The sequence below is a fragment of the Diadema antillarum genome, unplaced genomic scaffold (assembly GCF_040938485.1).
Source record: "Diadema antillarum isolate AM-2024a unplaced genomic scaffold, OU_Dant_1.0 seq00000094_RagTag, whole genome shotgun sequence".
Taxonomy (NCBI): domain Eukaryota; kingdom Metazoa; phylum Echinodermata; class Echinoidea; order Diadematoida; family Diadematidae; genus Diadema; species Diadema antillarum.
In genome coordinates, this window is record NW_027271183.1 from 521,385 (window position 1) to 548,355 (window position 26,971).

At 38.2% G+C, this 26,971-nt stretch overlaps 1 protein-coding gene across 1 annotated transcript; it reads left to right on the top strand.

Annotated features, from left to right (window-relative positions):
• The first annotated feature begins 493 nt into the window (after positions 1 to 493).
• Positions 494 to 25,945, top strand: LOC139726616 (Golgi-associated plant pathogenesis-related protein 1-like). Its single transcript, XM_071637604.1, has 4 exons — positions 494 to 1,191; positions 21,316 to 21,471; positions 22,116 to 22,229; positions 24,532 to 25,945. Exons 1-4 carry the CDS (start codon positions 1,179 to 1,181, stop codon positions 24,708 to 24,710), a joined length of 462 nt encoding a protein of 153 aa, XP_071493705.1. The 5' UTR covers positions 494 to 1,178; the 3' UTR covers positions 24,711 to 25,945.
• The last annotated feature ends 1,026 nt before the right edge of the window (positions 25,946 to 26,971 follow it).

The following is a 26,971-nucleotide window of genomic DNA, read 5'->3' on the forward strand; positions in this document are numbered from 1 at the left end:
GCCATTCCGTCCAGTGCTCAGTCGAGACGGGGAATACCCAAAAGTGGCGGAGAATTCGTAAGCGCAAAAACAGGTCGCATTAATTATGTTAGCTACAATGGGTTAAGTTGTTTCAGAGACTGCATCTTTTGAATACTTTGTCTTCACAAGTTATAGTGTACGATTCTTTGAAGAGAAACTTAAGAGTCTACATGTCACCATTACAAAGAATAGGGCTTACTGCACTGCCTGAGCTACATTCTACCAAGGAAACCACCTCCCTGATTCTACATACTGTAGTAACAGAGTGAGGATAGTCCCCACTTTCTTGGCATTAGTTTCTCTCAACTCTCCCGGGAATTTTTTTCTGTATTTTCTCTCACAGCCCGACAGAAAGAGGGTATTTACAAAGGCACTTTCGTTCATTCTAAAGGTCACTGAGTCAAATCGTAGTAAATGCTGAAATACATGTCAATAGAGAGGCCAGATTTAGCGCAACACTTCACCCTTTTGTATGGGGATAATGCATTCAAGGCATGGTAAAGAAATGACGTCTCGAAGCCGTACATTGTGGTAGCGGTGTGTATGTGCATTTGAGAAGGCTGGGCTGCGTTTCAGGCCGTGTGGCGGAATACGGATACCGCGATCTAGTTTCAATCGAAGGCCAATGTAATAGTGTATACGGTGTGAGGAGAACATTTGTGGCGCATATGGTCCTCTACGTGAACCTGCATGGCTTGTCTGGCGTTCATGTGCCGGGAATGAAACCGACTTTTTGAATTAGAATCAGTCCATTGAAATGCCCAGACGATCGCGTGTGTTTACCTCCCCTGGCGCAGCACACGATCTATCAAATACGTCGGAGTGCAGTCATTGGACCTTACTACGAGGCGTAATGTCAACAGCAAGCCTTATTTGCACTGATCCGATAATTAGCCGGTAGGACCTACCGATAAGTTCAAAGTACTGCTTCAGAATCGGAGCATTTTGTGTGACTGACGATCCGAATGTGACTGCAATTTGTTCCTTTACTACTGCGCGGGAACATTAGCTGTGCGTTAACTGCATTCTCGATCGATTGTGGCGAGTAAGCGTGTATCGCAGGGTGGCTATCGTCTGCTCACGACTAATCCGAGGAGAAGAAAGGAACTCGTCGATACATCATTACTTCTGTAACCTTCCAATACAATCGCAATACTATGTCCGACCTGGGTAAGTACCAGAACCAAAACGTGCTGTGTCGCTCCATTTGCCATGCATCACCCGAAAGAAGTCTGATAATGCCTGCCACACAGTACATGTAGTGGAAAAGCTGTCGTTAACATGGGTGTATACGTACATTAATTCACACCAAATTAGCCTATCAGCTACCTGTCTGGTTTCTGAGTTGCTAACTGGCGTAAGATTGACCAATTTGTGAGCAGAAAGTAAATCGTAATTATTGTACTGTAAATTTAAACATTTGCAGTAAAGTGTGTTTGTTGGCGTAGAAATGTATAGGCCTTTACGCAGTTTGCCAATTCAAATCTTGTACGTACTTGCGGACGCCTGAAGCCACCGCCGGACTCCACCCTCACCCCTCCCCCCCCCCCCCCCTCCACCCCCACGCCACGCCTCTCCTTTCTTGTGACACTGGGTTTTTGAATGGGAGCTTTAGACCTGAGCAAAGAATAATCTCTATTCGATGCTTCTCGTTGCACCGCTTAAATAGAATTTGTATCCTATTCTTCCTTTTGAAATGGAGCACAGTGGCTTGTGACACAATACGCCGGCCGTGGTAACAGGCGATTTGCATTAATGCACTTTGATTCAATTGATGGCAAATGACATCACTGTAAGTCCCATGATTGTTTTGTTGGGTTTCTTTTTCTTTCTGTGGTCGGTAAAAGTTGCATAGTGTGTAAGTGTTCCGTAAATCCGGGGCAATACCCGCACACATGTATAGTCGTACTTGTTCTGTACGTGTATTACTAGTCAGTCACTGATCTACTAAAAGTTTCCTAACCAAAACAGACACGTGCACGTCCCCCAAACTGGCCAAAGTAATCATTTTGATGTCATCAATTTCAATCCCTTTGGATTAGGAGATCGATGGAATATCTGAAAACGTTGTAAGAAAATAGGCTATACCTTTTTCCTGTCAAACCATAACTATCCGATTTTAAAACAATCAGAGGGATATGCGCTTAAAATATCGACTGCTTTTCAGTGTGTGCAGAAATTGATAGGAATACTATTGATTGATTTGCTTCAATTCATACAATTTCATACAATCTTTTGTGATATTAATATCATTGGAGGAAGTCATTATAGGCATATTGCATAACACCGAATGCACTCACTACCTAGTTGAGGCAAATGCAATCAATGTCACGTGGTGCTGAGTTAGCCAGTAAGAAATCGTCTCCGTCACATGACAGAATGTAAATGCCGTAAGTGTACCAGTCAAGTTCAAGTACGGTGTGTGATCTGGGCCCTGTTTCATGAAGAGTTATAATTGATTATATAGTTGATTTCTATCATAAGTCTATGGCAGCCTGTGTGGTAATGGAATTTATAATTGATTGTATCTTTTGATAAAACGGGGCCCTGCAACGCGAAACACGTCATACTGTATCATTATGCAACAGGACTGTGAGATTAAGAAATATACTTAAATCTCCAAACAAATCAGTATGATTTCTTTTTCCTCTAGACTATTGATTGATTTGCTTCAATTCATACAATTTCCTACAATCATGATCAAAAACACATGATTACACTGTACCAAAGACTCCAATATGGCGCTGCTATTAATATGTTTGACATATCAATGTATTTTATTGTCATTATATCCCTATTCAGTGCGATAATCCGATGATCCTGTTTTCTCTTCTTTTTTCTCTACTTTGTCCTCTTTGCATGCATCATTTTGTCCCACTCATTTCTTCTCCTCTTATCAGTACTTATCTTGCTAAATCACTTGGGCATTAAATTTTCTTTTGATCACACTCTGCGTGAAAGCCAAATACACGTGTACTCAAATAGGCAGAACAATAGACGATTCTTTCTCATCATAGAAGCTTAAGTGTAAAACGAAATTTCACATCCCCGCTGATTGGACATGGCCGCACATGACTTGTGAGCCAACACAAAGAGATCCATGATAGGTGTTGAAAACACAAAATCAATACACACGTGGTTTTCGTAGGTTTCACATGCAGTTTACCACCTGTGTACACCCAGATGTGTGCATTCTTTGTCCGGGTAAGGCGAAACCCACTACCAAGTTCGAGATTTTGGAGACATTCCACTGATGTTTTCATGTCTCGAAATATCGCGCTCCCGTAAAAGAGGAACCGCCACCATTGACAAGAGAGTGCATTGGATATACAATGAACAAAAATATTCATATCCCAAGGGTATTAAAGCTGCGGTGACTAGTATGATGTTTTTCCAAGGGGGATGGGGATGAAACACGATTTTGGCACGTGAGTTTTGTACATGGACTAACGGAATGCGCATACAGCTATAGAGTTACGGTGGGTTCCATACTCAAATTTACATTTCCCGCCACACAAACCACCTGAGCCACCCGCCATCTCGAATCATACAAAGGGAAGAAAGTTACTTATTACAGGAGTTAAAGGAGACCTCCGGATGATTTTCAGATTTTTACAGTTACAACGATATACTGAGTACAGAGTTACAGAATTTATAGTGATTGGGATGAGAAATAAGAATGTATTCAAGATTTATAGCAAATTGCAATGAACAAAGATATTGACATGGCAACCTCACCATAAGAATGCATAAGTTGGGGCTCAAGGAAGCAGAACAAAAGAAGAATGTATGCATACATTCTACACAGGTGAACTTGTCAATCAAGCGGTATTGTAATGGATTTGCACTGCTACATTTCTGAAATACGTGAGGCTCCTATATGTCATCAACACTGTTCACCCTAATTTGTTTAAGATTTTTCAGAGCATTGGTTTCTCTGTTCAAAGACCACTATAAATTCCGCAAATCTATACATGGAGCTGTCGATTTATGTACTACACGATGTGAAATTATGAAAATCGTCTGGAATGCCTCTTTAAGAGAATGAACCTAGACGATTACGTACATGTAGCCCACTTTGGGAGTGAGTTGAAGATTCGATTAGAAGACCATTTTACATCTGTAAAGAAGCGGAAAATTTGTGATCTATTTTTGATCTCATTGTTCAATTTTCTACCTCTCTTACTGCCAACCTCTTACAAAGCAGTCTTACTATTATATTTATTTCTTCCAGCGACGAATCATCAGCACAGATATTTCTTGGTGCTTCTTTCGATAATAGCCGAATTATTTTGGTTGTCCAGTAATCCAGTCACGTTTGCATGAATGCTCGCATTCACGTCACTATACGTTTGCACGGTGCGAAATAATAAGCATTCAAACTCTGTATACAAACACATGAAGATCTGAAGTGAAAAGGCACGTGATGATCAAGTTGACTTCAATAGCTAGTGTAATATCAAACAAACATGCAAACCAACCGACCGGTATACACGTTTAATTAGAATCGGATCTGAGGTGAAAATTTAGTGATTTATGAAGTCACAAAGTGTGACATGTTGTCTCAAACAGTTGCACCGGCCTGCAAACATATGCAAATTAGCTGAGCGAATGATGTCGTCACCTCCCGTTTTTACTCTGGATATATGATTATAATTCACATTTTTGATCGACGATTTTAGGAACATTGTTTCCCCTCTCCCTATAGTACAAGAATTCATCTTCGCGTAGATTTCACCAATCTTTGATAATGCATAATGCATCGTATCTATTATGCTTCAATCCTTCTCGTTTTCAAGCGACGACATCATAACTAAATTGCATCTATCGTCTCCTTAAAAAAGAACACTCACTTTAAAAATTACATGTCTTACTCATTTTTTGTCTGGTTGTAATCATTCTAATCATTCAGGTTGCTTGATATTCCCTCTATGTTTGTCACAGTCGACTTGAACAGTGCGTGTATTCACTTCAAATTTAAACCGTCTGACCAATTCACCACTCTCTAAGATGGCGAGAGCTCCATCCTTATAGTTCATAGCTAAGAAACGAACATTCCAAGAGCTCCTTTTAAATTGCGTCGAACCTCGAAATATAATTCGGGGCAATAATTTTGATTTAGGTCTGTGTCTGATTTGCATGACGTTGATGCTATCCTTCCATACCCTAATCAACCGATGCAGGAATGTGCATGCCTTTTTATCTGGCTCCGTCCACACTGAATAGATAAGAGATTACCGCACCAAGTTTTTAATAACACTTGTTAACCTTTTCTATGCCAATGAGTAAAATGTGCACTCATTTCACACACAGAAACCTATGGGCAGGTAATAAAAGTGGCATGCAGAGGTTTAAAGAAGATGTCTCAGACTGTGAAACTAAATCGTATGCTAAGTACTCCAAAACGCAATGCACTGAGACGTATAGTCAGTTCCATAACTTTTGAGCCTGATGCCAAGAAAACTAGATTCTTACAATGTTCAGTTAAGTACTTATCATTACCAGTCTCTTGAAAAGAGAAGTGCAATGAACTAAAAGACACTCGTATGCACGAGTTAAGAACCATTACCTTGGTCATTTTGGTGAGAGGCGAAATCACGAAGGCAGTCTACAGGCCCTATACATTTTCTCATTCGCCAGTCTTATCAATATTAGCCGTAGTTTTTCTTCGTTAAATAATTTATTCTAGTAGTAAGCTAAATTCTTCAGCATTCCACAATTTAGAAATTTCAAGCTTGAAATAAAACTGTTTTATCTTTTATAAAGTCATCCTATTTATAGTGGTAAAGCAGCTAGTTATGTCAAAGGGATTTTTTTTTCTTCATCGAACAAAAGAACGAAAGCTCGTGGAGTATTTTTTTGAGAATGCGTGTTGGAATGGCACAACTCATGTTTATGACTTGTGTGGCTTTTTACAAAGCAAAACCATCTTTTTTTTTCTTTTCGAGTGAGAATGCCACAGCCTTTTTCTTTTCCGTTGTAAAGAGGTACATGATTGTGTGCACGACATTTGTAGCGCTACATCAATGAGTTTTTTTCTCTCTCTCCCACCCTCTCTAATTTGTGTGTGTGTGTGTGTGTGTGTGTGTGTGTGTGTGTGTGTGTGTGTGTGTGTGTGTTTATATCCAGGGAGGTGCACCTCCCTGTTCAAACTTCGAATAATCACATGATGTACAAATGTAATTTGTGAATCTTCTTCGTGCTCTTTTGAGGACTTCAGCTTGACATAACGTATAGGAGTCACTGTGTTTCTATGGCAACACGTATTAGCGTCCCTCTGTATAATATGCGAGTTAATTCAATGAAGCGAACCATCTCCGTAAAGAAAATTATATATCATGCTCATTACCATCAAAGAAATCACAAGAAAATTACGCCCCAATATCTGCGAATCAGACAAATCAGGCATGACTCAGTGATTGTCACGTTTAATTATTATGTATACGTTGAGGATGAAAACAATATCAAGGATTAATACGTGAAGAATTTATCAGGAACACAGAAAATCGAAGAAATCACTTCTTATACATAATGTATTTGGGCAATTCCGCGGTTAGTAACGTTACATTTTAGGGACATTCTCATAATTTAGATTAGACTCATTTCTCTATCTGTGGATGTGAAGTTTCATTAATGTCACCAGAGATCATTCTAGTGTAGACCTAGAACAGAGCAAAGAATGAAATCATTTCATGAATTATTTTAGAAGAAAGGTCTGCTTTTAATGCTGGTTAGTAACGTTACAAAAAAAAGACATAAAAAATTGATGAGCATCTTTGAACAAAAAGTTTGCTAAAACTGGTATAGCTTGAAATATATCAACACTTATTTTTCATTTCTAGCTTTAAGGGCAATGTCTACCCAAAATATCCTTTCTCATTATAACTTTGTTTGAAAACTAAGTACAAAAATCATGGTTAGTAACGTTACGGTTAGTAACGTTACGGTTTGTCCAGTGATTACAGAATTGTGTGTTAACTCAAATCATTTCATGTTTCCCCATGAGAATGCAAAGTTAAAGCTAAGAAACATCAGATAAGACATGAAACTCTTATTTCAATCATCAAACTCATGCAGTATAGTACCATTGTACTTGTACATGTTAAAAAAGACTAGAAAAAAAGTTTGCATAAATTACAAACTAAAAAAATGTACCACTTTTAAAGGCTAGGTCAAGTGATATCCACAGTTTCATAACTTCACCAATCACTGTTTATCATGACTCACAGTAATTCACAAAAGCAGCCTGTTTTTTTGAGCAAAACAGTTAATGTGTTCCTTATCAAGAGTACCTTTAATAAAGGGGAAAGAAATCAAAGAGCAAAAACTAATGTACCGGTATGTAGTATGTACAGTGTATGGCCAATTGTGGTGTTATATATATGTTTTATATTATTGTGAAAGTAGTTTAAGTCATATGACATTAACTCAAATAATACATTGTATTAGTTGAATTCATGTTTATTCAAGTCTAGAGACATGTATTTTTTTTTCTTTTAGACCAGTTTGAATGTCTAATCTCTGCATTGTTCTGAAAACAAAAGTCTGTTCGCTGTACCTGAAGCGTAATTAACCCTGACAAACAATTGTATGATAATTTCAAATTGGGACAGAAAATTTGAAGCGATGGCCTCAATTGTTTTTAACACTACTTTCCACACAAAATGCTCTGCTGGCCCACAGATTCCATCAATTGCCCCTTCCCATGGAAAGTAGTTCAAAAAAAAAAAAATTGCTCAGTGTGCACCATGTGAGCCTTCTGTGGTGATGCGAATGCTGTAGACCCCCCTCCATTATTTCCCGCCACGATTCCGCAACGCGCAAAGATTTTGCCGCATCGTCTCATGACTTTTTTCATTGAAGTCTCCCGCATATTTTGAGACCAAATTTGCGACGTCCAGGTACACCGTTCTGCAGTTATGTAATGTTTTGCATTTTAAATGCATGTCGACCTGAAAACAGTTCAAATTCATGATATTGTGTGCAAATCCAATGCAAATTGTGTTCTTTTGTTAATTTGATATTAATTATTGTTTCAACCTTTGACCAGTGAAATTTATCAATCGTAATGTAGATAAGCTTAAAAAAGTGCCTGCTACAAATTTTGGCAAAAAAAAACAATAGAAACAAAAGGTTAAAAAACATTAAAATACATAAGAAATTAACAAAACAATAGAAAACAAAAGAAACTGATTTTGATTATGCTATTTTTTTTGCAAGAAAATTGTTTGATATGTCTTGAGGAACTCTTACACAAAAATTTAGCAATCCTTCAGTCTTTTTTATGGAGTTATAGGTGAAAATATGATTTCATACGTAAATTTGCATAATTAATTTACTAAAAAAAGAAGCCAATATCTTTTTACTGTATGACCACGTAATCTTGTAGTTGACATCTGGCTCTATCATCAGGCACAATTTTGCCAGACCAGGACCTGTCCATTGGAGTCTTATTCACTTATTTCATGGTTAGTAACGTTACAATACACACAGGCTGTGGTTAGTAACGTTACGTGGTTAGTAACGTTACACATTTTGACTGCTGTTATTTGTAACTTCTATAATGATTAGTAATACTTATTTTTATATTTCAGTTAGTCATTGGACACAGCAGGAAAAATTGAAATATTATCATTCATAGACACTTTATACTCTCTGGAGGTAAATAATTTCACTTTTTGGTTAGTAACGTTACATGACTGTCCAATGGTTGGGGAAATGCACACATGTTTGCATTTCGAAGACATGTAAGTTGATTTTACTTAATCTATCCATGAAAGCACTGTATTGCCTCTATGAATTCAATATTTGTGGCTAGAAAATGGCATTAAACTTGACTAGCTATCTTCTTTGCCATTATGGAGATTTTGCTGATGAAATTCATTCTGAAAGATTACTTGTTCAAAATTGGTGAATTCAATACCTAAAACTATCAAGATACCCTAAAAAATAGTTTTTCCTGAATTATCAATGTGTTCTTTCTGAAATCAAACACAAAAATCAAGGAAAAAACCAAATTGAAATTTTATGGTCATGTCCCTCTAACTGCGGAATTGCCCATTTAGTATAATTGAAAAGATATTTTCACGACACCCCCTAAAGTTATTACAAAAAATCATGTTATATGACGGCTATGTCGTCCATTTTTCATTCATTATCAATCGTCATGGACAAGCCTGGAGCTAAAAAAGATAAGTTGATGTGACATACGTAACACATTCACAAATACATCTAAACAAACACACACACATGTACCTAGAGTATATAACATTATAATGCATAAAAATGTATACTTAGTATATATTACATGATAATAATGATAATGATAATGAATAACATTTATATAGCGCTTGATACTGATGTTTCTAAGCGCATTGATCCGGAAAAAAAAGAAGTACGACATTAAAATAAAATACAGCATTATGTAAATATACGTATTATGATGATATAATGATATACATTTTTTTTTTTCTGAAGGCGCACACAGTCAGTTATTAATTATTGTATCTCTGCATAACATGTATTCTTATTTTTATTTTCGTTACTGTTATTTTGGTCTTGCATTGTCTTTATGTTATTGTGTTTTCTATATAAATAGCACCAGTGAGCTTAGAAATGCCCGTATAAAGCCCCACAAATTATTATTATTATCATTATTATTATAGGGACCTATTATCATTATTATATAAAAACAAGAAACGTTTTATAAATCCTTTGTAGAACACTGAAATGGGATGGTTCGTTGTTGAAAGAGATAGGAAGAAATATATAGATTGATATGCTTTTGCAGAAAAAATAACACGCAGGGTATATAGGTGTAAAGTGAAATATGGGAAAAGTACTGTGTTTGCACTGCGTGTATAAAGGCAATCCCATAAGGTACATTTTTATCCCGTCTCAAAGTTCAATAGTCAAGACGATATGAAACAAAGTGCGTGGTGGGCAAACAATATATCACACGGACAAGTGCCTGAAAGATTGTGCCAAAAAGAAAGAAAACAAACAAGGCATCGGTATTCACGGATGAAATACAACTACTTGAAGTTCCAGGGGTACTTGTGGTATGGTGGTAATAAAAATCCCGAAGCGTGCGGGAGATACTGTTCCCCAAACAGTCATTATTGATATACATCAGAAATATGACACATAACAGGTTCCAGCAGTTGGTTTGTTGCAGCTTAACCAATGGAACAATGTTCGAATGGTAAATTACATGAATCTGCAGGCTTGTTCTCAACGAACCGACAAATAAGTCGAGCAATTTGATAACCTTATAATTATACCGAACCCCATGTATAATAGGTATTACCGTCTCCAGCGGAAGAAAAGAGGACCCAACACATGTTGGGGGGGGGGGGGGGGGCTGCAGAGCAATTACTTGATTATACCTTTTTTTAATGGTAAAAATACCGTACACTTTTAAAAATAAAATGGAAAATGACGAATGTTATATTACATAGTGAAAAATACTTAGTACTCTAAATGCAGTGAGTGTGATATCGCTAAAAAAATAATGATAATAAAATTGGGGAGTTCGTCTGCATATAAAACATGCCCCGTCCCACGAGAATGTCCGACGTATCGTCTTGGTGTGCTTGCTATGTAGCCATTTCTACCCCAAAAAAAGTATCGCTCTAGGTGCTTGCTTTCTGTAATAAAACATAGGGTATAGATCAGTGAAGCCCAAATAGTATACGTACACTGTATAAGATTCCATGTATACACACAGGCTGTTGCATGGTGTCGTTTCTTTCATTAGAGCCAGTTTCAGCTTGACTTATCATTAGTGCTTGTTGTAATGTCAATGTCGAGCGTGTCTGTTTCGTTTTGAGTAACATTTTACGTCAGCTTATTCCTCTTTCGCGCTGTGATATGACCGCAAATCTGAATGCTGCTTCAGTGCAGAAACGAACGGAAAAGTTGCGATTTGATTTGAAGTGAATGATCATCTCATCCATCAGTCGCGCATCAGCACGACTAGTATCGATTATGGGAGTGAATTTTCTAAAATGTGCGTACTCTGTATTCTTCATGTCGTCGGCAAGGTAGTGGGCGGTGACATTTGTCCACCTGTGAGCAGTACTGCATCGAAGGGAATATTCCACTCTTTGACAAAGTTGACTTAAACATGAAAGGTGATAGTGGAGAACATTAAGAGAGGACATATGACATTTTACAGTCATGTATATTTTCCCCAAGTGGCGGTGCCCGTCACAGTGAATATTCAAATTGAATATACGGTGATTTTGTCAGTGTCCCACGTTTATTCTCTCCCATCATTAATAAACAGTCAGGAAGATTCCCGTAAATTGTTTTTTTTTTTAATCATCAACTATACGATCGACTCTCTCCATACTATACAGAGCAATCATTGCTAAATCGCTGCAATTTTAATACAATATGGTGCCCCGTATATCATCACACTCCAATTTATGCCTAAACAATTTATGCCTAAACATATCTGACAGAGGGAGGTTGGAGATCATTGTGTACACGGAAAATGGGATATATTTGCAGGATTAATATCACAGTGACCTACATTTGATTATCACCATCTTGTCTGTTTTATTTTACTTTCTGCAGTAAAGACAATTTTGAATCTCGAGTAGAATGCCACTTTAAAGGCATCTGCAGATGAAACAAAAACCCAGTTTTGAGTTATAGTTCTTCAACATAGTTCTAAAATGTGAGTTGGGGATGGAAACAACCAATGTAAAAATGTTAATCAGTACAATCAATGTTACGTATTCTTAGATACACAAAATGTGAACAATAGTTATAGTTTCTAGAATAAGCCATCTACAGTTATTGTTTATTGAGAAAATATAGTGATATCTCCATACATTATGATATTTTAGGCTTTATTGTGAATTTTTTATACGATAGGATGTTTTGTGCTACAACTGACTTACACATACAGCTGACATATGGATCAAATGTTACAACTCGAACATTTTTTAAATCACTGCTCCCGATGGTAAACAGTTCCTTCGAAGAAGCCCGGGGGGGGGGGGGGGGAGGAAATAGGTGGCGGATTAAGTGGCAGTGGTATTGATTAATCTTGGCCAATATTTGCAATAATTCGGTCATGGATGATTTCCCCCAACTTAAAGGAGCTCTGCGATCAGATCAGGGAGGTGTGTCTCACCACCCTAATCACACCTACCACTTTGCCGAGAACTGTAGATCGGCCAACCCGTGGGAGGGGGAATGCAGGTATAATGTGAATAGGAGGTATAGGACGACTGCTGCTGTTACTCCGACGGAGCGGCAATATTTACAATCGTTCGGTCATGAATAATTACAAAAGGCGAGTTCTGCACTCTAGCTGGGCCGAGGGCCATTAGGAAATCGCCCGAGAGCAGTGTCTGTGGTTTTTTTTAAAGTGATTGTAGTTGTGAAGAAGAAAACGGAGATGTTGGTGGGGGGGGGGGGGTGGCAGCTCAAAATAGAAACGCTTAGAATGATAAGGGTGATGAATATAACGGCGATGATTCATTTTGTTATATTCACAGATCTATATTTATGTAGAAGTGATGGAAGCTGATCTTATTTACCACTCAGTCAATCTTACATGCATTATTATTAATATGATATGAGGCAGAACTATTTTCTCGTTTACTGTTGCTTACTGCTGCAATAACCATCACCCGGTAAGCCCCTTAATGTCTATTTACCACCGTTACTCGATATGGTTATGAAAATGGAGAGTGTCAATGGCAAATTACCAAAGAGGAGGGGGAGGGGGAGAGGAACGGGGGGTGAGAGGAAGAGGGGGAGGGGGGAAAGAGGATAATGACGGGGAGTGGCGGAGAGGAGGAGGAGGAGGAGGAGATGGCGATCCGAGACAGCCGAAATATTGAAGACTGCGTGTATCGGTTTGAACATTTAGAACGGGTGGTGTTGCATGCCAAAATGCACGTGCCTTCCTCGATGAGTCAACCCTGATGAACGACCGTACAGGTACTTCCTCCTGACAACACTTGACGCTAGTGAAGATACACGTTTGGTGGACTTTGTGGATTACCAACTGTTGCATGCTTCCTGGCACATAAATTCACTTGAGATCTTTACTTTCTCCGGATGCACTAAGTAAAAGACAGCCATCAGACGCTCCTTGGTCAGTCTCGGTACATATCTGTGTGGAAGGGTGTTGAAACTGAGGTTTGCTGACTTATACATGAAACCTAATAGTGTGAATTTGATGCAGACTACCAAAATTATGTCACACACACAGAAGCACGCACGTATACACACACTCACACACGTACGGAATCAGACATTAATGCAAACAAATAGGCCTACACACCCACGCCACGCATGCACTTCCAGGACGCAAGACTCGGAGATGTTATTGTTGCTGTGTTTCTTCTTCTTGAAAAACCTTGGCAATCTTTTCGCCTTCTCCTTCCAGACCTACATTGTACCCAGCCGTCATCCGTTCCTTTGAACGTTGGCCCGGGTAAAAGGTTATGGAGTTCTAACCTCTAAATTTCTGTCGGATCAAATGTCGTCGCCAATCGAATAATGAGGTAATTTATTCGCACAAAATGCGCCCGAGATCGGATTCACCCACGTCCGTCTTATGCTAGTAATGTCATATCCGATAAAAGTGGAATCCCTGGCGTTGTTATTGTTATTGTTTCTGTAGTGAGTTGCTCGGCTTTGCACACTCAGCCAGGAGGCGGCAGAAGCGCGGCCTTAACGCGATTCCTTAAGTCGGGAGGTATTAAGGTTCCAATGAATCAAGACCTGGAAGGCTGATAGGCGTATAGATGAGTTATGGTGATGCAAGTGGGGTTTTATCTCCGCGAGGACATGCGCCATAGTTAGGACGTGTCAGCCTCTTTCTTTCGATAAGTCTGAACCTATATTTTTTTTGGCAAAGAACAAAGCAACAACCAAAACAAATGAAAAACTGAAAAATCTGCCAAACTTTTTATGAGAAAATAAAAGCAGATAAATGTTTTTTCCTCCTAAGTTCGTCTTGAAACAAAGAAAATGATACGTTTGGATTTTCTCTGTTACGTACTTGCTCAAAATATACTTTCTTTTTCAAATAAATTATGTGTGTGTGTGTGGGGGGGGGGGTTCTTTAATGTCGCGTCTAATGATAGATGCATTCCCGTTATAACGAAGTTCTCAGGGCCGGCGATTTTCTTTCGTTTTATCAAAATTTCGTTACAGCCGAACAGTAAACTGTTAACTGTATAAAGATATACGAGTATAGGTGACAAATTTGGGACCTGAACATTTAGGCCTACTTCGTTAAACTTAAAGGAGAATTCCATAAAAACTGTGTCCGCTAGAACGGAGTGCACTGTATTTTTTTTTCTTTTTTGCGATGTACGGTTTATGTTACATTCTACAGGTCTAATTCAGATAAACTCATACATTATAACTAGAAGAGACAACAGACATTCAAACACGTGTATATAGTAAATAGGTGAATGTGTGTTTCACGTAGCAGCTTTAAGTCGGTCACTACCAGTGGTGACTGTTTCATGCATAATCTCAATGGCATTGTAAGATGTTGCTTCTGAGAGTGTTAAGACAACGACATGGAAACATGGCGAGTGTGCTAAAAACACTCTCGAGGGTTTTTGGCTCCAACTTCGTGCAGATTTACAAAATCATTAAGAAGAATAGTAACACTAAAGCTGTTTCGCGACCCCCACATTCTATCTCGCCTTGGAACCATATCGCCCCTCGCAGGCTGCGAGAGGTTCAAATATCTTCAGATGTCCTGGTGCACGTAATCTGCGGGAGGGATTTTGACCCCGGTCCCTCAAGTTTTGCTGTACACATAATAGCCACTTGCCCCCACGCATATATAGCACGAGCCGCGGTAATAATTTCAGTCGATACCAGGCGGTGGCTCTGGGGGTCGCTGAAAATTAAATATTGCCTCACGTGTGGGTTCAACAACAACGAACCGTATAAGAGGTAGTCGTGGGATTGGTTACACCTGCGTAAATAGGACACCTCTCTCAAGGAAAGAAAAAAAAAACACCTGACAACTTGCACCTGAAGAGAGAGAGAGGGGGGGGGGGGATGGAAATGGAGAGAGAAAACCCCAACAAATCAGTGTTAACAATGAACGGACGAATGGTTTGTTGGCTTTGCCGGCGCCGACTCCTGGAGTTCTGTATACTAGAAAAGGAAACTATACAAAATGCGTCACTACTGGGCAACCTTAACGTGCATTTTAATGAATGGCGGCGCGCAACTGAAATCTTGTCACTATCCCATTGTCTGATTGTACTACAACCATGAACGCATTCCAGCTGCCGGGCTTTTCGCCTTTGAAACCAGCCACTACACACGATACGAGCTTTTCACATCTGAAGCTCATCAATTCGCAGAACATTTTTTTTTAAATTAAAATCACTGACTTCTTCACCCTGTATGTACTCACTATAAAGTACATGATCATGTACATCAAACATTATCCGCTTGCAAGACTACGATCATGAAAGTGGACTTCGATCATGGCGGATTAAAAGTAGCTCAGTCATGGTATAATGCAAGCTTGACAATGGCAACTCTGAACATCGTACTACACAATAGATACTATTCGAGTACGGTATTTTCTTAAGGGGGGAGGGGAGTATCTTTTCTTGCGGATGAATGCACCATCAGTTGGTTTTTGTAATACGAAACACCAGTCCATTCTGAAGCGTTGAATGCCCCCCGAAAGGACAAGGTAGGGTGAAAGATTAATGCTGTAATGATGAGAAGTATATTCACCAAAAAGCCACCAACATCATATGTCATGAAATTGACACTTTATCACATGGTGTTGCAACTTATCATAAGCTTTGATCAAAGAAGTCAATTAGTGTATATTGTTTTGTACGACGTTGACGATTTCTAAGGTACAATGGGACCATGTATACATACCATAATGTATTTGAGGCATATGATGAATTTGAAAGAAAGTTATTAAGTGTTGATGAATGCATTTGTACCGCTAAGAAAGAAAAGAGTAGAGAAAAAAGAATCCCCTTGGATAACAGAAGAAATTTTAGATCTAATGCGTCACAGAGATAGACAAAAACTCATTTCTAAATCATCTAAAACTCCAAGTGAGTGGAAGTTATACACGAAGCTTAGAAACGAAGTTACCATGAAATTAAATGTCGTCGGGCAAAGAAAGAATAATAAGCAATGTTATTTATTCCAGTAATGGTAACTCAAAAGATGTTTGGGAATCTTTAAGTTTATTACTCCTTCAAAGAATACCTTCAAGCAAATAGAATATATTGTGGATAATAACACACAGGACAAGGATAAAACTGATATGTCAAATTGTTTTAATGCATATTTCACAAATATAGGAGATACGATTTGCAAGAGTCATGATCAAAGAACTGAGGAAGAGATTGCAAAATATGTACCGAAGAGGAGTTCCTTGTTCTCATTTGAAGATGTTACTGAAGAAGACATTGTGAAAGTGGTTGAAAGTATGCCAATAAAAAAACTCATATGGAATGGACACTATACCTATGACATTGATTAAGCCTGTTATACGTATAATTGCAAAACCACTTCGGTATATACATATTTAATCTTTCTTTGAATTTTGGTTGCATTCCAGAACAATGGAAGGTCTCAAAAGTTACGCCAGTGTATGAAAGTGGTAGTCGAAATGAGATGGGTAATTGCAGACTCATATCTATTTTGTCTGTTATTACAAAGATAATTGAAAAACTCATTTTTAACCAGTTGTATGATTATTTGAATAGAAATGATATTATTAACCCAAATCAATCAGGCTTCAGACCTGCCCATTCCACTATGACTGCGTTACTTTGTGTCACAGAAGAAATGCTCCATAACATAGATAAGGGTGAAATGGTTGGAATGGTCTCCATTGACCTAAAAAGGCATTCGACACAGTCAATCATGCGACACTTCTTCATAAGTTATCTCTTCTTGGATTTAGTAATTATCTCCATGATCGTGTTCAGTATACTACTATTGAAGGCTCCATATCCGAGCCTATATGTATCATGTGGAATCCCACAGGGCTCTACGTTAGGGCCCTTGTTATTCATGTATACATCAACGACTTGCCTGATTGCATTAAGGAATGCAAGGTCCATTTATACGCTGACGATACATGTCTTTATTTATACCTGGCAAGGATCTCGGTCAAATACAAAGGGGTCTAAATAATGACTTGTCGTGCTTGTCACAATGGTTGGAAGTAAACACACTTGCTCTGAATGTGAAAAAGTGTGAAGCGATGTTAATAGGTTCCAGGAAGAGGATTAGGAACAAGGTGTTGAGAGTCAGCATTGATGAATCTGAGGTTCCCTCTGATACTTGCTGTAAATACTTAGGAGTTTATCTCAACCAACATCTTGATTGGAGCCAACAGGTGGATAGGGTGATAAAAAGCACAGTGAAAAGTATATATTTATTGAAAAAAATACGATTTTGTATAACTGAAAAAAACTGCTCTTGTATTTTACAAATCCATTATTCAGAGTAAATTCGATCATGGCAGCGTTGTATGGGGTAATAATCTGCGAAAAACGGATTCTGACAAGTTGCAAATTATTCAAAATAGAGTGTTAAAAACTGTCCTTTTGGTTGAATCAAAATACTCGACCTCAGCAATTTACAATCGTTTGTCATTAGATACTTTGGAAAAACGAAGATATAAACAATTACTACATGTTATGTATAAAATTTCTAATGGAATGTTTCCAGAATATGTTTTGCAATATTTTGAAGAACACATAACAAATTATTTTTTGAGAAACAGTGTGAAGAAATTTATATTGTGTAAGGTAAAAACAGAAGTCGGAAAAAGAACTCTTTCCTTTAGAGGAGTCCAATGTTGGAATAGGTTAACTTATGACTTGAAATGTAAGCTCTCTCTGTCCAGTTTCAAACGAGCTCTTGATGTATATCTGAGTCTCTGCTGTAGCCTAAGCAACTGCCCAGTAGGATTTTTCTTTCTCTCTCTCTCTCTCTCTGTCTCTCTCTTTTCTCCCTGTCTCTACTTGATATTGTTGAAATTACATGTTTCTTTAGGGTATTTGCTCCGTTGTTTTGGTGTTTTTTTTTTTTGCTGTACTTTTTTAATGTTTCGATGTTTTTGTTGCTACCTGACACTTGTTCATTTCTATATTATTGTATATGCACTTCGTATGTATTTCTGCTATTTTTATATTGTTCACGGATTTGCAGAAGAACAGCTTTGCTTATGCAAATTGCCGTGATTAAATAAAATAAACTGAAAATGAAACTGAAACTGAAACACTACAAGCTATACGGTTACGATTTTGAAAACAACTTATCGCGTTGTAATTGTTATTGAAATCATGTTGACAAATTCTATATTGTTTGAAAAAGTTTGCTTGTTGATGAATGGTAAAACACTTCTTAAAACACACACACACAAACACACACACACACACACACACACACACACACACACACACACACACACCAACAGCTGTCGGTCTTGCAATCAAATGTCACTCGTGATGTCACGAGGCCTTGGGTCTGCGGCCTTTCTTTTTCCTTCCTGGTTTTTTCTCTAAAAGGACACCATAGCCGATTTTGTCACTTCGAGTTCGATGTAAGTTGTTGTCTGTCACATGTGCGTTACAGACGGCCGTAGTCCACTTTGGAGTCGCCATGTGCAGACTGAGGCCGCGAGTTTCTCCACGTGCAGGGCCATGATAACCATCACACATCAGCCAAGTGTCAGCCACCTTGCATGCACGGAGTTATTTGCATAGACAACTGTGCAATGTTTACAGAAAGCAAAATCGTGTCTGCAGCCATTTTCATTGCGTGTATTGCCGAGCCAATGTCGAGATACGAAAAAAAAACCATTTGATGAAATACGCTCATACGCACAAACACACACAAGGCCACTGAGATGGTGCACGCCTACAGACATTGTGGAATCGAAAACTTATCGCTTTTTGGGGGAAAAACGTTTCAAGTTTTTTGATTTAGACCTGGCGGACGAGACACCACAACACGTAATGCATTAACAAGGGCGAAATAGTCATCCCCCCCCCCCCCCCCAGCCGTTGTCTTGGTGTACGTGCATCAACAGATTTCAATTAGATAATATTCTGTCATTTGCAAGAAGCTGATCTTTATCTGGAGGCACAGCAGATTCGCGGTGTGGCCGATTTGAAAGGTCAAAATCATTAAAAAGGCACTACTCGTGGCTTCTTGATTATTGTCATTTTGCGTGTTTGTACGTGTGCTATGGTTAGTTTGTTCCTAGCCTCCCCCTTCCAAATCTCTTGCAAAACCGAATCACGGTTTGAAGTGTTGTGTATGCATGGCTAAATGCAAGACCTTGTACCTTGATTTGTTTTGGAATAATTCAGTTACATCCCTCCTTCGTTATCCAGCCAACAATTAGGAAAACACGAACATTAAATGATTACAAACACCCACACAAACATAATCATTTTATACATAGTCATGATTACGTGCGTGTGGAGCGTATGTAGCATGGTGCAGTGCTGCACGTACCAAAAAACACTCACTAGGCTCTCTCTTTTTGCATACCGTCATGTTTCCGATTAAAATTAAATGAAGTATGTATAAGAGTAGGCCCTAAATAATGTTCACGCTGACAGGATTATCTTTACCAATCGTATACCGACACAGTTACCTCATAAAAAACGGAGATGGGGTGGTATCGTACGGAGTCCATTCTCATGCACGTGATAACATATTGCACTTCCAGGAACGCGCGAAGGTGCGTGTGGGGATAGATATCATGGGAATATGAAGATAATACCACGCATCTATAACTTCCCGACGCTCTGTAGCATATCATAATTGAAATTGTTCAGTGTTGGACTTGTTTATAAAGTTTGTCGTCATGACACGAATCAACCATTGCATTGAGTATAAGCATTTATTACATCGCTTTCCTTGATGTAGCTTTGTGCTTATGAATATCTATGATATCATGAAGACCGTTCTGACACTGACCAATTGCCAACGATAAGGATGCATGCAGCTAAGTAATGTGTCCGTGCCCATTTCATTCAGAGTCAAGTTTAATCGATAAATACCTGGGAAAGCCAGTCGATATGATTGAACACGTGACACGCACGGTGCAGATGATGCCCGGAGAATGGCAATCGCAGATCGAAATTTATAATCAAGCGAGAACGACAGAAACGTAAATCAACGTATATGAACAACAACATACATATATGTATAAAATGTATAAACATACCTACATTATTTACATACAACAAACATACATACATAAATACACGCATACACACATACATGTAGGTCTACTCACAAATGTACGTTCACGAGTACAAAATACGTACGTCCACACCGTGCATTATTATATACACATACATACATACACCCTCTTACATACATACATACACCCTTACTTACATACATACATACATACAACTAATGTGAAACATGTCAGTCAAGTTTGGATCAAGACATGAATTATAATAATCAGTGCATCTACTAAAATGTCCGCACAGTACAAGAGGAAACGTTTCATACGCCACGCGAGATCCCTCGTGTGTCTCTTTACATTGACTGTCACGACAGGTGGCGCCGTATACTGTAGTTTGCGTTCGTTGGGGCAAACCGTGTTAGCTTTGTGATACTCGACTTTTGCCACCACGTTAGAAATCAGTCCGGGAGAATCAATAATTGACTTATCATCGATCATTGTCTCCAATACTGTAAATTCCTCAAAGAATGCTGAACGGCTAAAGCAAATTTCTCTTTTCTATACCGACGATTTCGATAGCAGGACGTTAATAGATTTCTCACTTTTCATCTCATCCTGTCTCTTCTCTCCCTTATTATTCATTTTCCTTCCTTTCTGGGGGCTTATCACCACAAGCATCTGGTTGTTTTTTTCTGTAGGTTGCTCCACACATTATCTTAATTCTAAAATATAGATATGACGTACTTTATACTGATTTAAGTGCGTCCCTTAACTTTGAGTATTATGTAAAGTTTGTATTATATGGTATTCTCACATTTATATCAGTAATGTTTGATCTGTCGATGTATGCAGGTAATTCGTGGAAGATTCAATGAATGAAAATACAGTGTATGATGACAAATGTTGCTGGCTTTTATGCTTGCATTGATGTAAATATTCACCTTTTATTCATATCTCTCTCTCATCTCTCTCTCTCTCTCTCTCTGACATATATATATATATATATATATATATATATATATATATATATATATATATCCCATCTATTTCTATTTCTCTCTATGCCCTTTTCACGCACACACATACAGACGACTTCAAGCAGTCCTGTGTGGACGCACACAACAAGCTGCGGGAGGAGAGGGGCGTTGCCAACTTGACTTGGTCGGACGAAGTCGCCACGTCCGCCATGAACTGGGCACAGAACATCTCGGAGAAGGGCTACCTCCAAAACAGTGACAATCAGAGTAAGGATACATCGAGAGTACCGCCATTTCAAACGGTTTTTAATTCCTATAAAAGATTTTTTTTTAAAGATAATACATTCAGGCTATACTGATTGGAACCAACGAAGCTCAGTAGTCTGTAGTAGATTTGGCGCCTGTCCGCTAATCACGAGATCGTTAGTTTGAATCCAACCAGAGTATGAATGCCCATGATTTAACTTTTTTTCATAGCTACTGATAAAATACTGAATGATCGGTACTTATTTATGTCGATGAAGGACAACTTGTCTATCAGTTGCAATAAAAACAACTCGACGCAAGAATTCATCAATTTGAATAGGTTTATTCTGTGTGTTAAAATCTTTGCATACTTCTTTTTCATGTGCAGTTCCAGTTGAACGAGTGGATAAGCAACTACAGGAGTTTCTAAACTGCTGTAATGTTTGATGTTGCCCAGAGCCGGCAAATATCAAATTCGATGTGTTTTTTTATAATGTACTCATAAAGTGAACGATTATACAGTACGGTTTTGTTTTCCAAAATGTGTAAGAGTTTGAATGCGTAGAGACACGCCCACACGCCCTGACGATCATCACACTGCCAAATGTGCGGACTTTCATTTCGTTTTATGATGACGGCATAATAATCTTCTTTCCCACCATTAGCTCTGGGAGAGAACATTTTGCTGACGACAGAAGACCTGAGTGGAGAGCAGGTGGTGATGAAATGGCTTGAAGAGGAGAAGAACTATGACTACGACCTGCAACGATGGCAGAGAGGTATAACGTCATCTTCGGGGTTTTCCCTCAAAAGGCTGGCATACTTTTGATTGAGATGGGGATTCAGGTTTTGACATTTTGCGAGATTATTGGAAACCACTTGTATGAAATAGTATAGAGCATACAATTCTAAAAGGACTTCGAAATTGATTTGACGAAAATAGGTTTTGAAATGGCAGAGATATCCAAAAGCAAAGTACATGTACGTGTGGGTCCCACCTTGGTCCCACCTTGGTCCCACCTTTTATTATTTCCGATTTTCATCAAATAAAGTTTTTATCCCTCTTAAAGTTGTATGCTCTTTGATATTTCATGTAGATAGTTTCTGATTATCTCCCCACCCCGAAAATTTCAACAAAAAACTATACCAGCCCTTTAAAGTACTATGGCAGTTTCCTCCAAACATGGTATCATGTGAACTCGGCGAACGTCGAGAAATAAGTAAAATGATCAGCTAAACGTCCTACGAAAATCGAACAATCCATTCGAAGATTTCAAAAGGAATTCAAGAGAAGTTTATAGATTATTTTCACTCTCATATGCTTCCCTCTGTAGATTAGGCTCTTCAATAATTTGCAACGTCAGAATGGTGCAACGATATCAATAAATGTTTTCAAGAAAGTCACAATTTGCATGCATATTTTTTTTCAATGGAAAGCTCACCATCTCTATTTCTCATAGAAATGTGCTTAAGAATCTTTGCCTTGCGGTGGAGCTTTATAATCAAGCAATTCTTCTTTGATGTCCAAGAAAAATCTTGTTGCTTTTTTTTGTTTTCTAATGAACATTTTTTTATTTACATGTACTTTATTTTCTTTCGGCATCGCTGCTCCTAAAAGCAGACATCGAAGTTGTTTAGGCTTTCCGATCTTAGCAGGATTTCAAATGAATAATCAAAACTGAAGAACAAACCAACTTATTGTCCGACTTTTCCGGAGCATGCACTAAATGTTTTGATAATGTTGTGTACTCAATGATTCCCCTACAGTTCGTTGGAAACTTTACCCTTAAAGAGGCAAAAACCCTGGACAATATTAGAGGCCACTCTGATGAATAGGGAACCTTCAAAAAGAACAATGAACGTCTCAAGGAAAACGAACCAAAGATAGATAGGTGCCCAAGGCGGCGCGTGAGCAGCATAGCAGACACTGCTGATGAATCATAATTATCGCCCTCTATAGTTCCCTTTGGTACAATATCTTGTACAGGTCAAGTCACCAATTTAATCATGAACATAAACCAGTTAGCTCTTCCAAAGCTGTGAAAATCTTATAGAATTCGCGAATACTTTGAACTATCAATGGCGTATAAGAGGGGGAACGAGAGAGGACAGTAACGTTACCCTTGATAACCTAAGTAAGTTTTGAACCAAGAAGGTTCGATTTCAAAATATGATCTATGACTCTTGTAGAGTAAGATCAATAAGCCAGTTCACAGTTAGCTCATGGGCACATCGGTACAAATGACCTTTTTTTTTTTCTCAATTGGTTAGGCACTTCACTCGTTTTCAAAGCAGCATGATAAATAAGGCTGCCCACAATTTATGGATATCAAGTTCAAACAAAGAATGAACTTACGCAGAGCAGGTGACTAGAATGGTCTGTCAATTGACACTTCGGCAGGCATTCATTTTATTGTTTTGTGTTGAATGCATAAATAAACTTTTTCTACCAACACTTCTAAATACCAGGCTTGCTGTCAGGTGGATGTGCTAGTAAGCACCATTTATAGGGGTTGCATGAATAATCATTACATCAGGGATTCTTATCTCAGTGAATTAAAAAAACCAACATGCCTGATTGTACAAATAACCTTTTTCTGCTCATGCGCAAACTGTAAACTGGCTTATAGTCTAAGAAGAGATGCATCGCTTTGAAAGGTACTGTTTTCCATTTTTTTAAATGTTCACGTTATCCCATTTAATGCATATGTGTAGGTCAGTTGTGTGACAAAACATCTTACAATATACACATTTTGCAAAGAAGCCTAAACTATAAGAAGATATCAATATTTTTTCTTAATACTAAACCATAACTGTAGACGGTTTATTTTAGAGACCATCTTATTATAGTTATTGTTCACATTTTGTATACTTAACAATACTTAACATCGATTATACTGATTAACATTTTTTACATTGGTTGTTTCTATCCCTAACTCACATTTAAGAACTATGTTAATGCACTGCAGCTGTTTTTCATCTGCAAATAGTACATAATGCCTTTAATGTCCCGCTTGCTCATAAGTTATATTTCTATTTTTTTTTTTAATCCTATATCCATCTCCTTTCGGCACCTCGTAGGGACCAGCAAATTCACACAAATGATCTGGAAGTCGAGCTCGGAAATAGGAGTGGCCAAGATACCCTTCAAGAACAAAGACGGTTTCGTCATCGTCGCCAACTACCGACCGCGCGGGAACGGGAACAAACTTGGGGAATATCAGAAGAACGTTCTCCCACCGTCCGCCGACACTGTCTAGACAAAGGATGCTATTTTCATCATTCTTTTGCTCAATTTTGCTCAGTGTAAAGTTTTAATAAGTTTTTGTAGCGACGCGTCGCGACCCCGAGATGATTTCGTCGTAGTCTGCTCGTTCAGAACAAATATCCAAAGAGCACCTGTACACGCAGACTTTTAAAATCTCAATTAAGAAAATAATGCCAGCGTTGATTCTAAATTCTTCGTAATACGTCATTTCCATTTGTCGGTTCAACAAGGGAGCTATTATTTGCCGATTTCCAAACAACGGAATAATAATTAGACGAGGGAGTAGAGATGCAGGGTTCAGCGTGACCTGCCTAACCATAATGGTGCTGCTTGCAAAAAAGAACGAAAAAAAAAGGAAAGTAGAATAGAATAGACACAAACAAACAAAAAAGAAAAAGGCTAAACTCTTGTGGCTAAATGACTGTCAACAAAGAGACAAAGTGTTGGTAACTTGCACACTGTTGATAGGTAATGTTGACTCCTTTTGTTTTAGAATTGCTGAAGTAAGCGTGAAGGTGTAATTGATTCGTAGTGTGACGGTATAAACGACATGGACAAGAAGTGACGCACTCAATGCGTAAATGAATTAAGTAGGCAGGTAGTGAAAAGCGATATCAGCGCTGGAGATGACAATTTAGAGATAGAGATAAAGTGATGATTTGCTTTTAAGAGTGTATATATCAAAAGCAGCCTTTTTTATGAGTCGATTAGTGTTTCTATGAAACTTTTGATCAGACACAAGTATAGGAATTTCCATTACGCAGTACTATGGATTAGTGAATAATTCCAGTATGAAGAGGCAACGACGTGTAAGTGTATATGTGTTTCATTGACATTAGATTAATTCCCCTCAGTGAAGACATACCCACTGAACAAAAGAGTTTCAACTTCAGCATTATTTTCACACAGGCTATACTAATGTCTTTGCCGTTAGGAAGAAATACGACATTCCACTTTTTTTTTGACCGCTGTTAATTGCGATTTAACGATGCAAAATTAATCATTAAATAGAATTATATCGGTACACATGTAAATTATTTTCAAGTATCTTATATCTTTGAGGTGTCTTTTAAAAATCTTGATGACTCGTATTCAGATCGTGTCGACGTAGGATAATGATATTCAGATATGTGACACTGCTATTATTTTATTTATATCCGAACGTACAGCAACTGGACCACACAACAGAACCGAGAAACTGAAAACATAATAAGGACTAATGTCTTTAAAAGATAAAAAAAAAAACTTCACATCTTTTTCGATACCTAGTTTTAACGAAAGTTCGATTTGTAAAGTCCTTTTTTTTATTACATGAGGAAGTCTTTAAAGAAGTTCTTACCCTGTTGCTCTGTATTTTGAACTTTTGAAGGACAAAGTAGTTAGGAATGTATTCGAGACGAGCGCCCTCTCGTTTATTTATTTACTTTTTTTTATCAGCACGTTCGAAATCTCATGGCGGTCGCCGTTTTTTGAGCGCCCTGAAAACCGTAATTGTAATCGGCTATTTCGCCTGTGTGACATAGTTAAGTGTTGGGCTGTAACCTTGATTTATGTGGCTTATGTATTCACATGTTGTAAAAAGAAACACACTTCACTTGAGATGCAGTCAGAAACATTTCTGATGAATGTTTATCGCTGATTCTTTATTACACATTGTTGCCAGAGAAGTAAATTATTTACGTAAAACCTTGTCTTTACATTTTGAGGAACAAAAAAAAAAGAAGAAGAAATGGAATTAGTTTGAAAAGTTGTACAGTACCAGCTGTTCTTGTATTAACGTATCTTGTATGATCTTCTAACAATGCTGCGTATGCCGCCAAAACGTCACTGGTCACGCGTTGTTGTGACATTTGGTTTTCACATAGATATCATTGACTGCATTTCATCTTGCGAACTGTTCATAGTCATGGATAATGTATAGCCTGAAATCCTAACTATGTTTGATGATCGCACTGAAAAACAAACAGCTCCTGTAGATAGATAGCTTGGCTTCTGAGATGGACTTTTTGACGATATCACATTCAGGAAAGCTTACATGTGGACGTCGGCACGTCGAGAGTCAGATCGGATTAATAGCGAAATTAATTTTACTCTTTCTTCTCAGCAAACAGGGAAAACGATTATGCGTGCTATCAGGAAAGTTGTGTGTCTTTCTAGAATCCATGTTCGTCTTCCAGAATGTCTATACATAGTTATGTGCTTGAGTTAAAAAGAGTATACCTATTTTTCAGTGTGTATATAAGGAAATGTTGA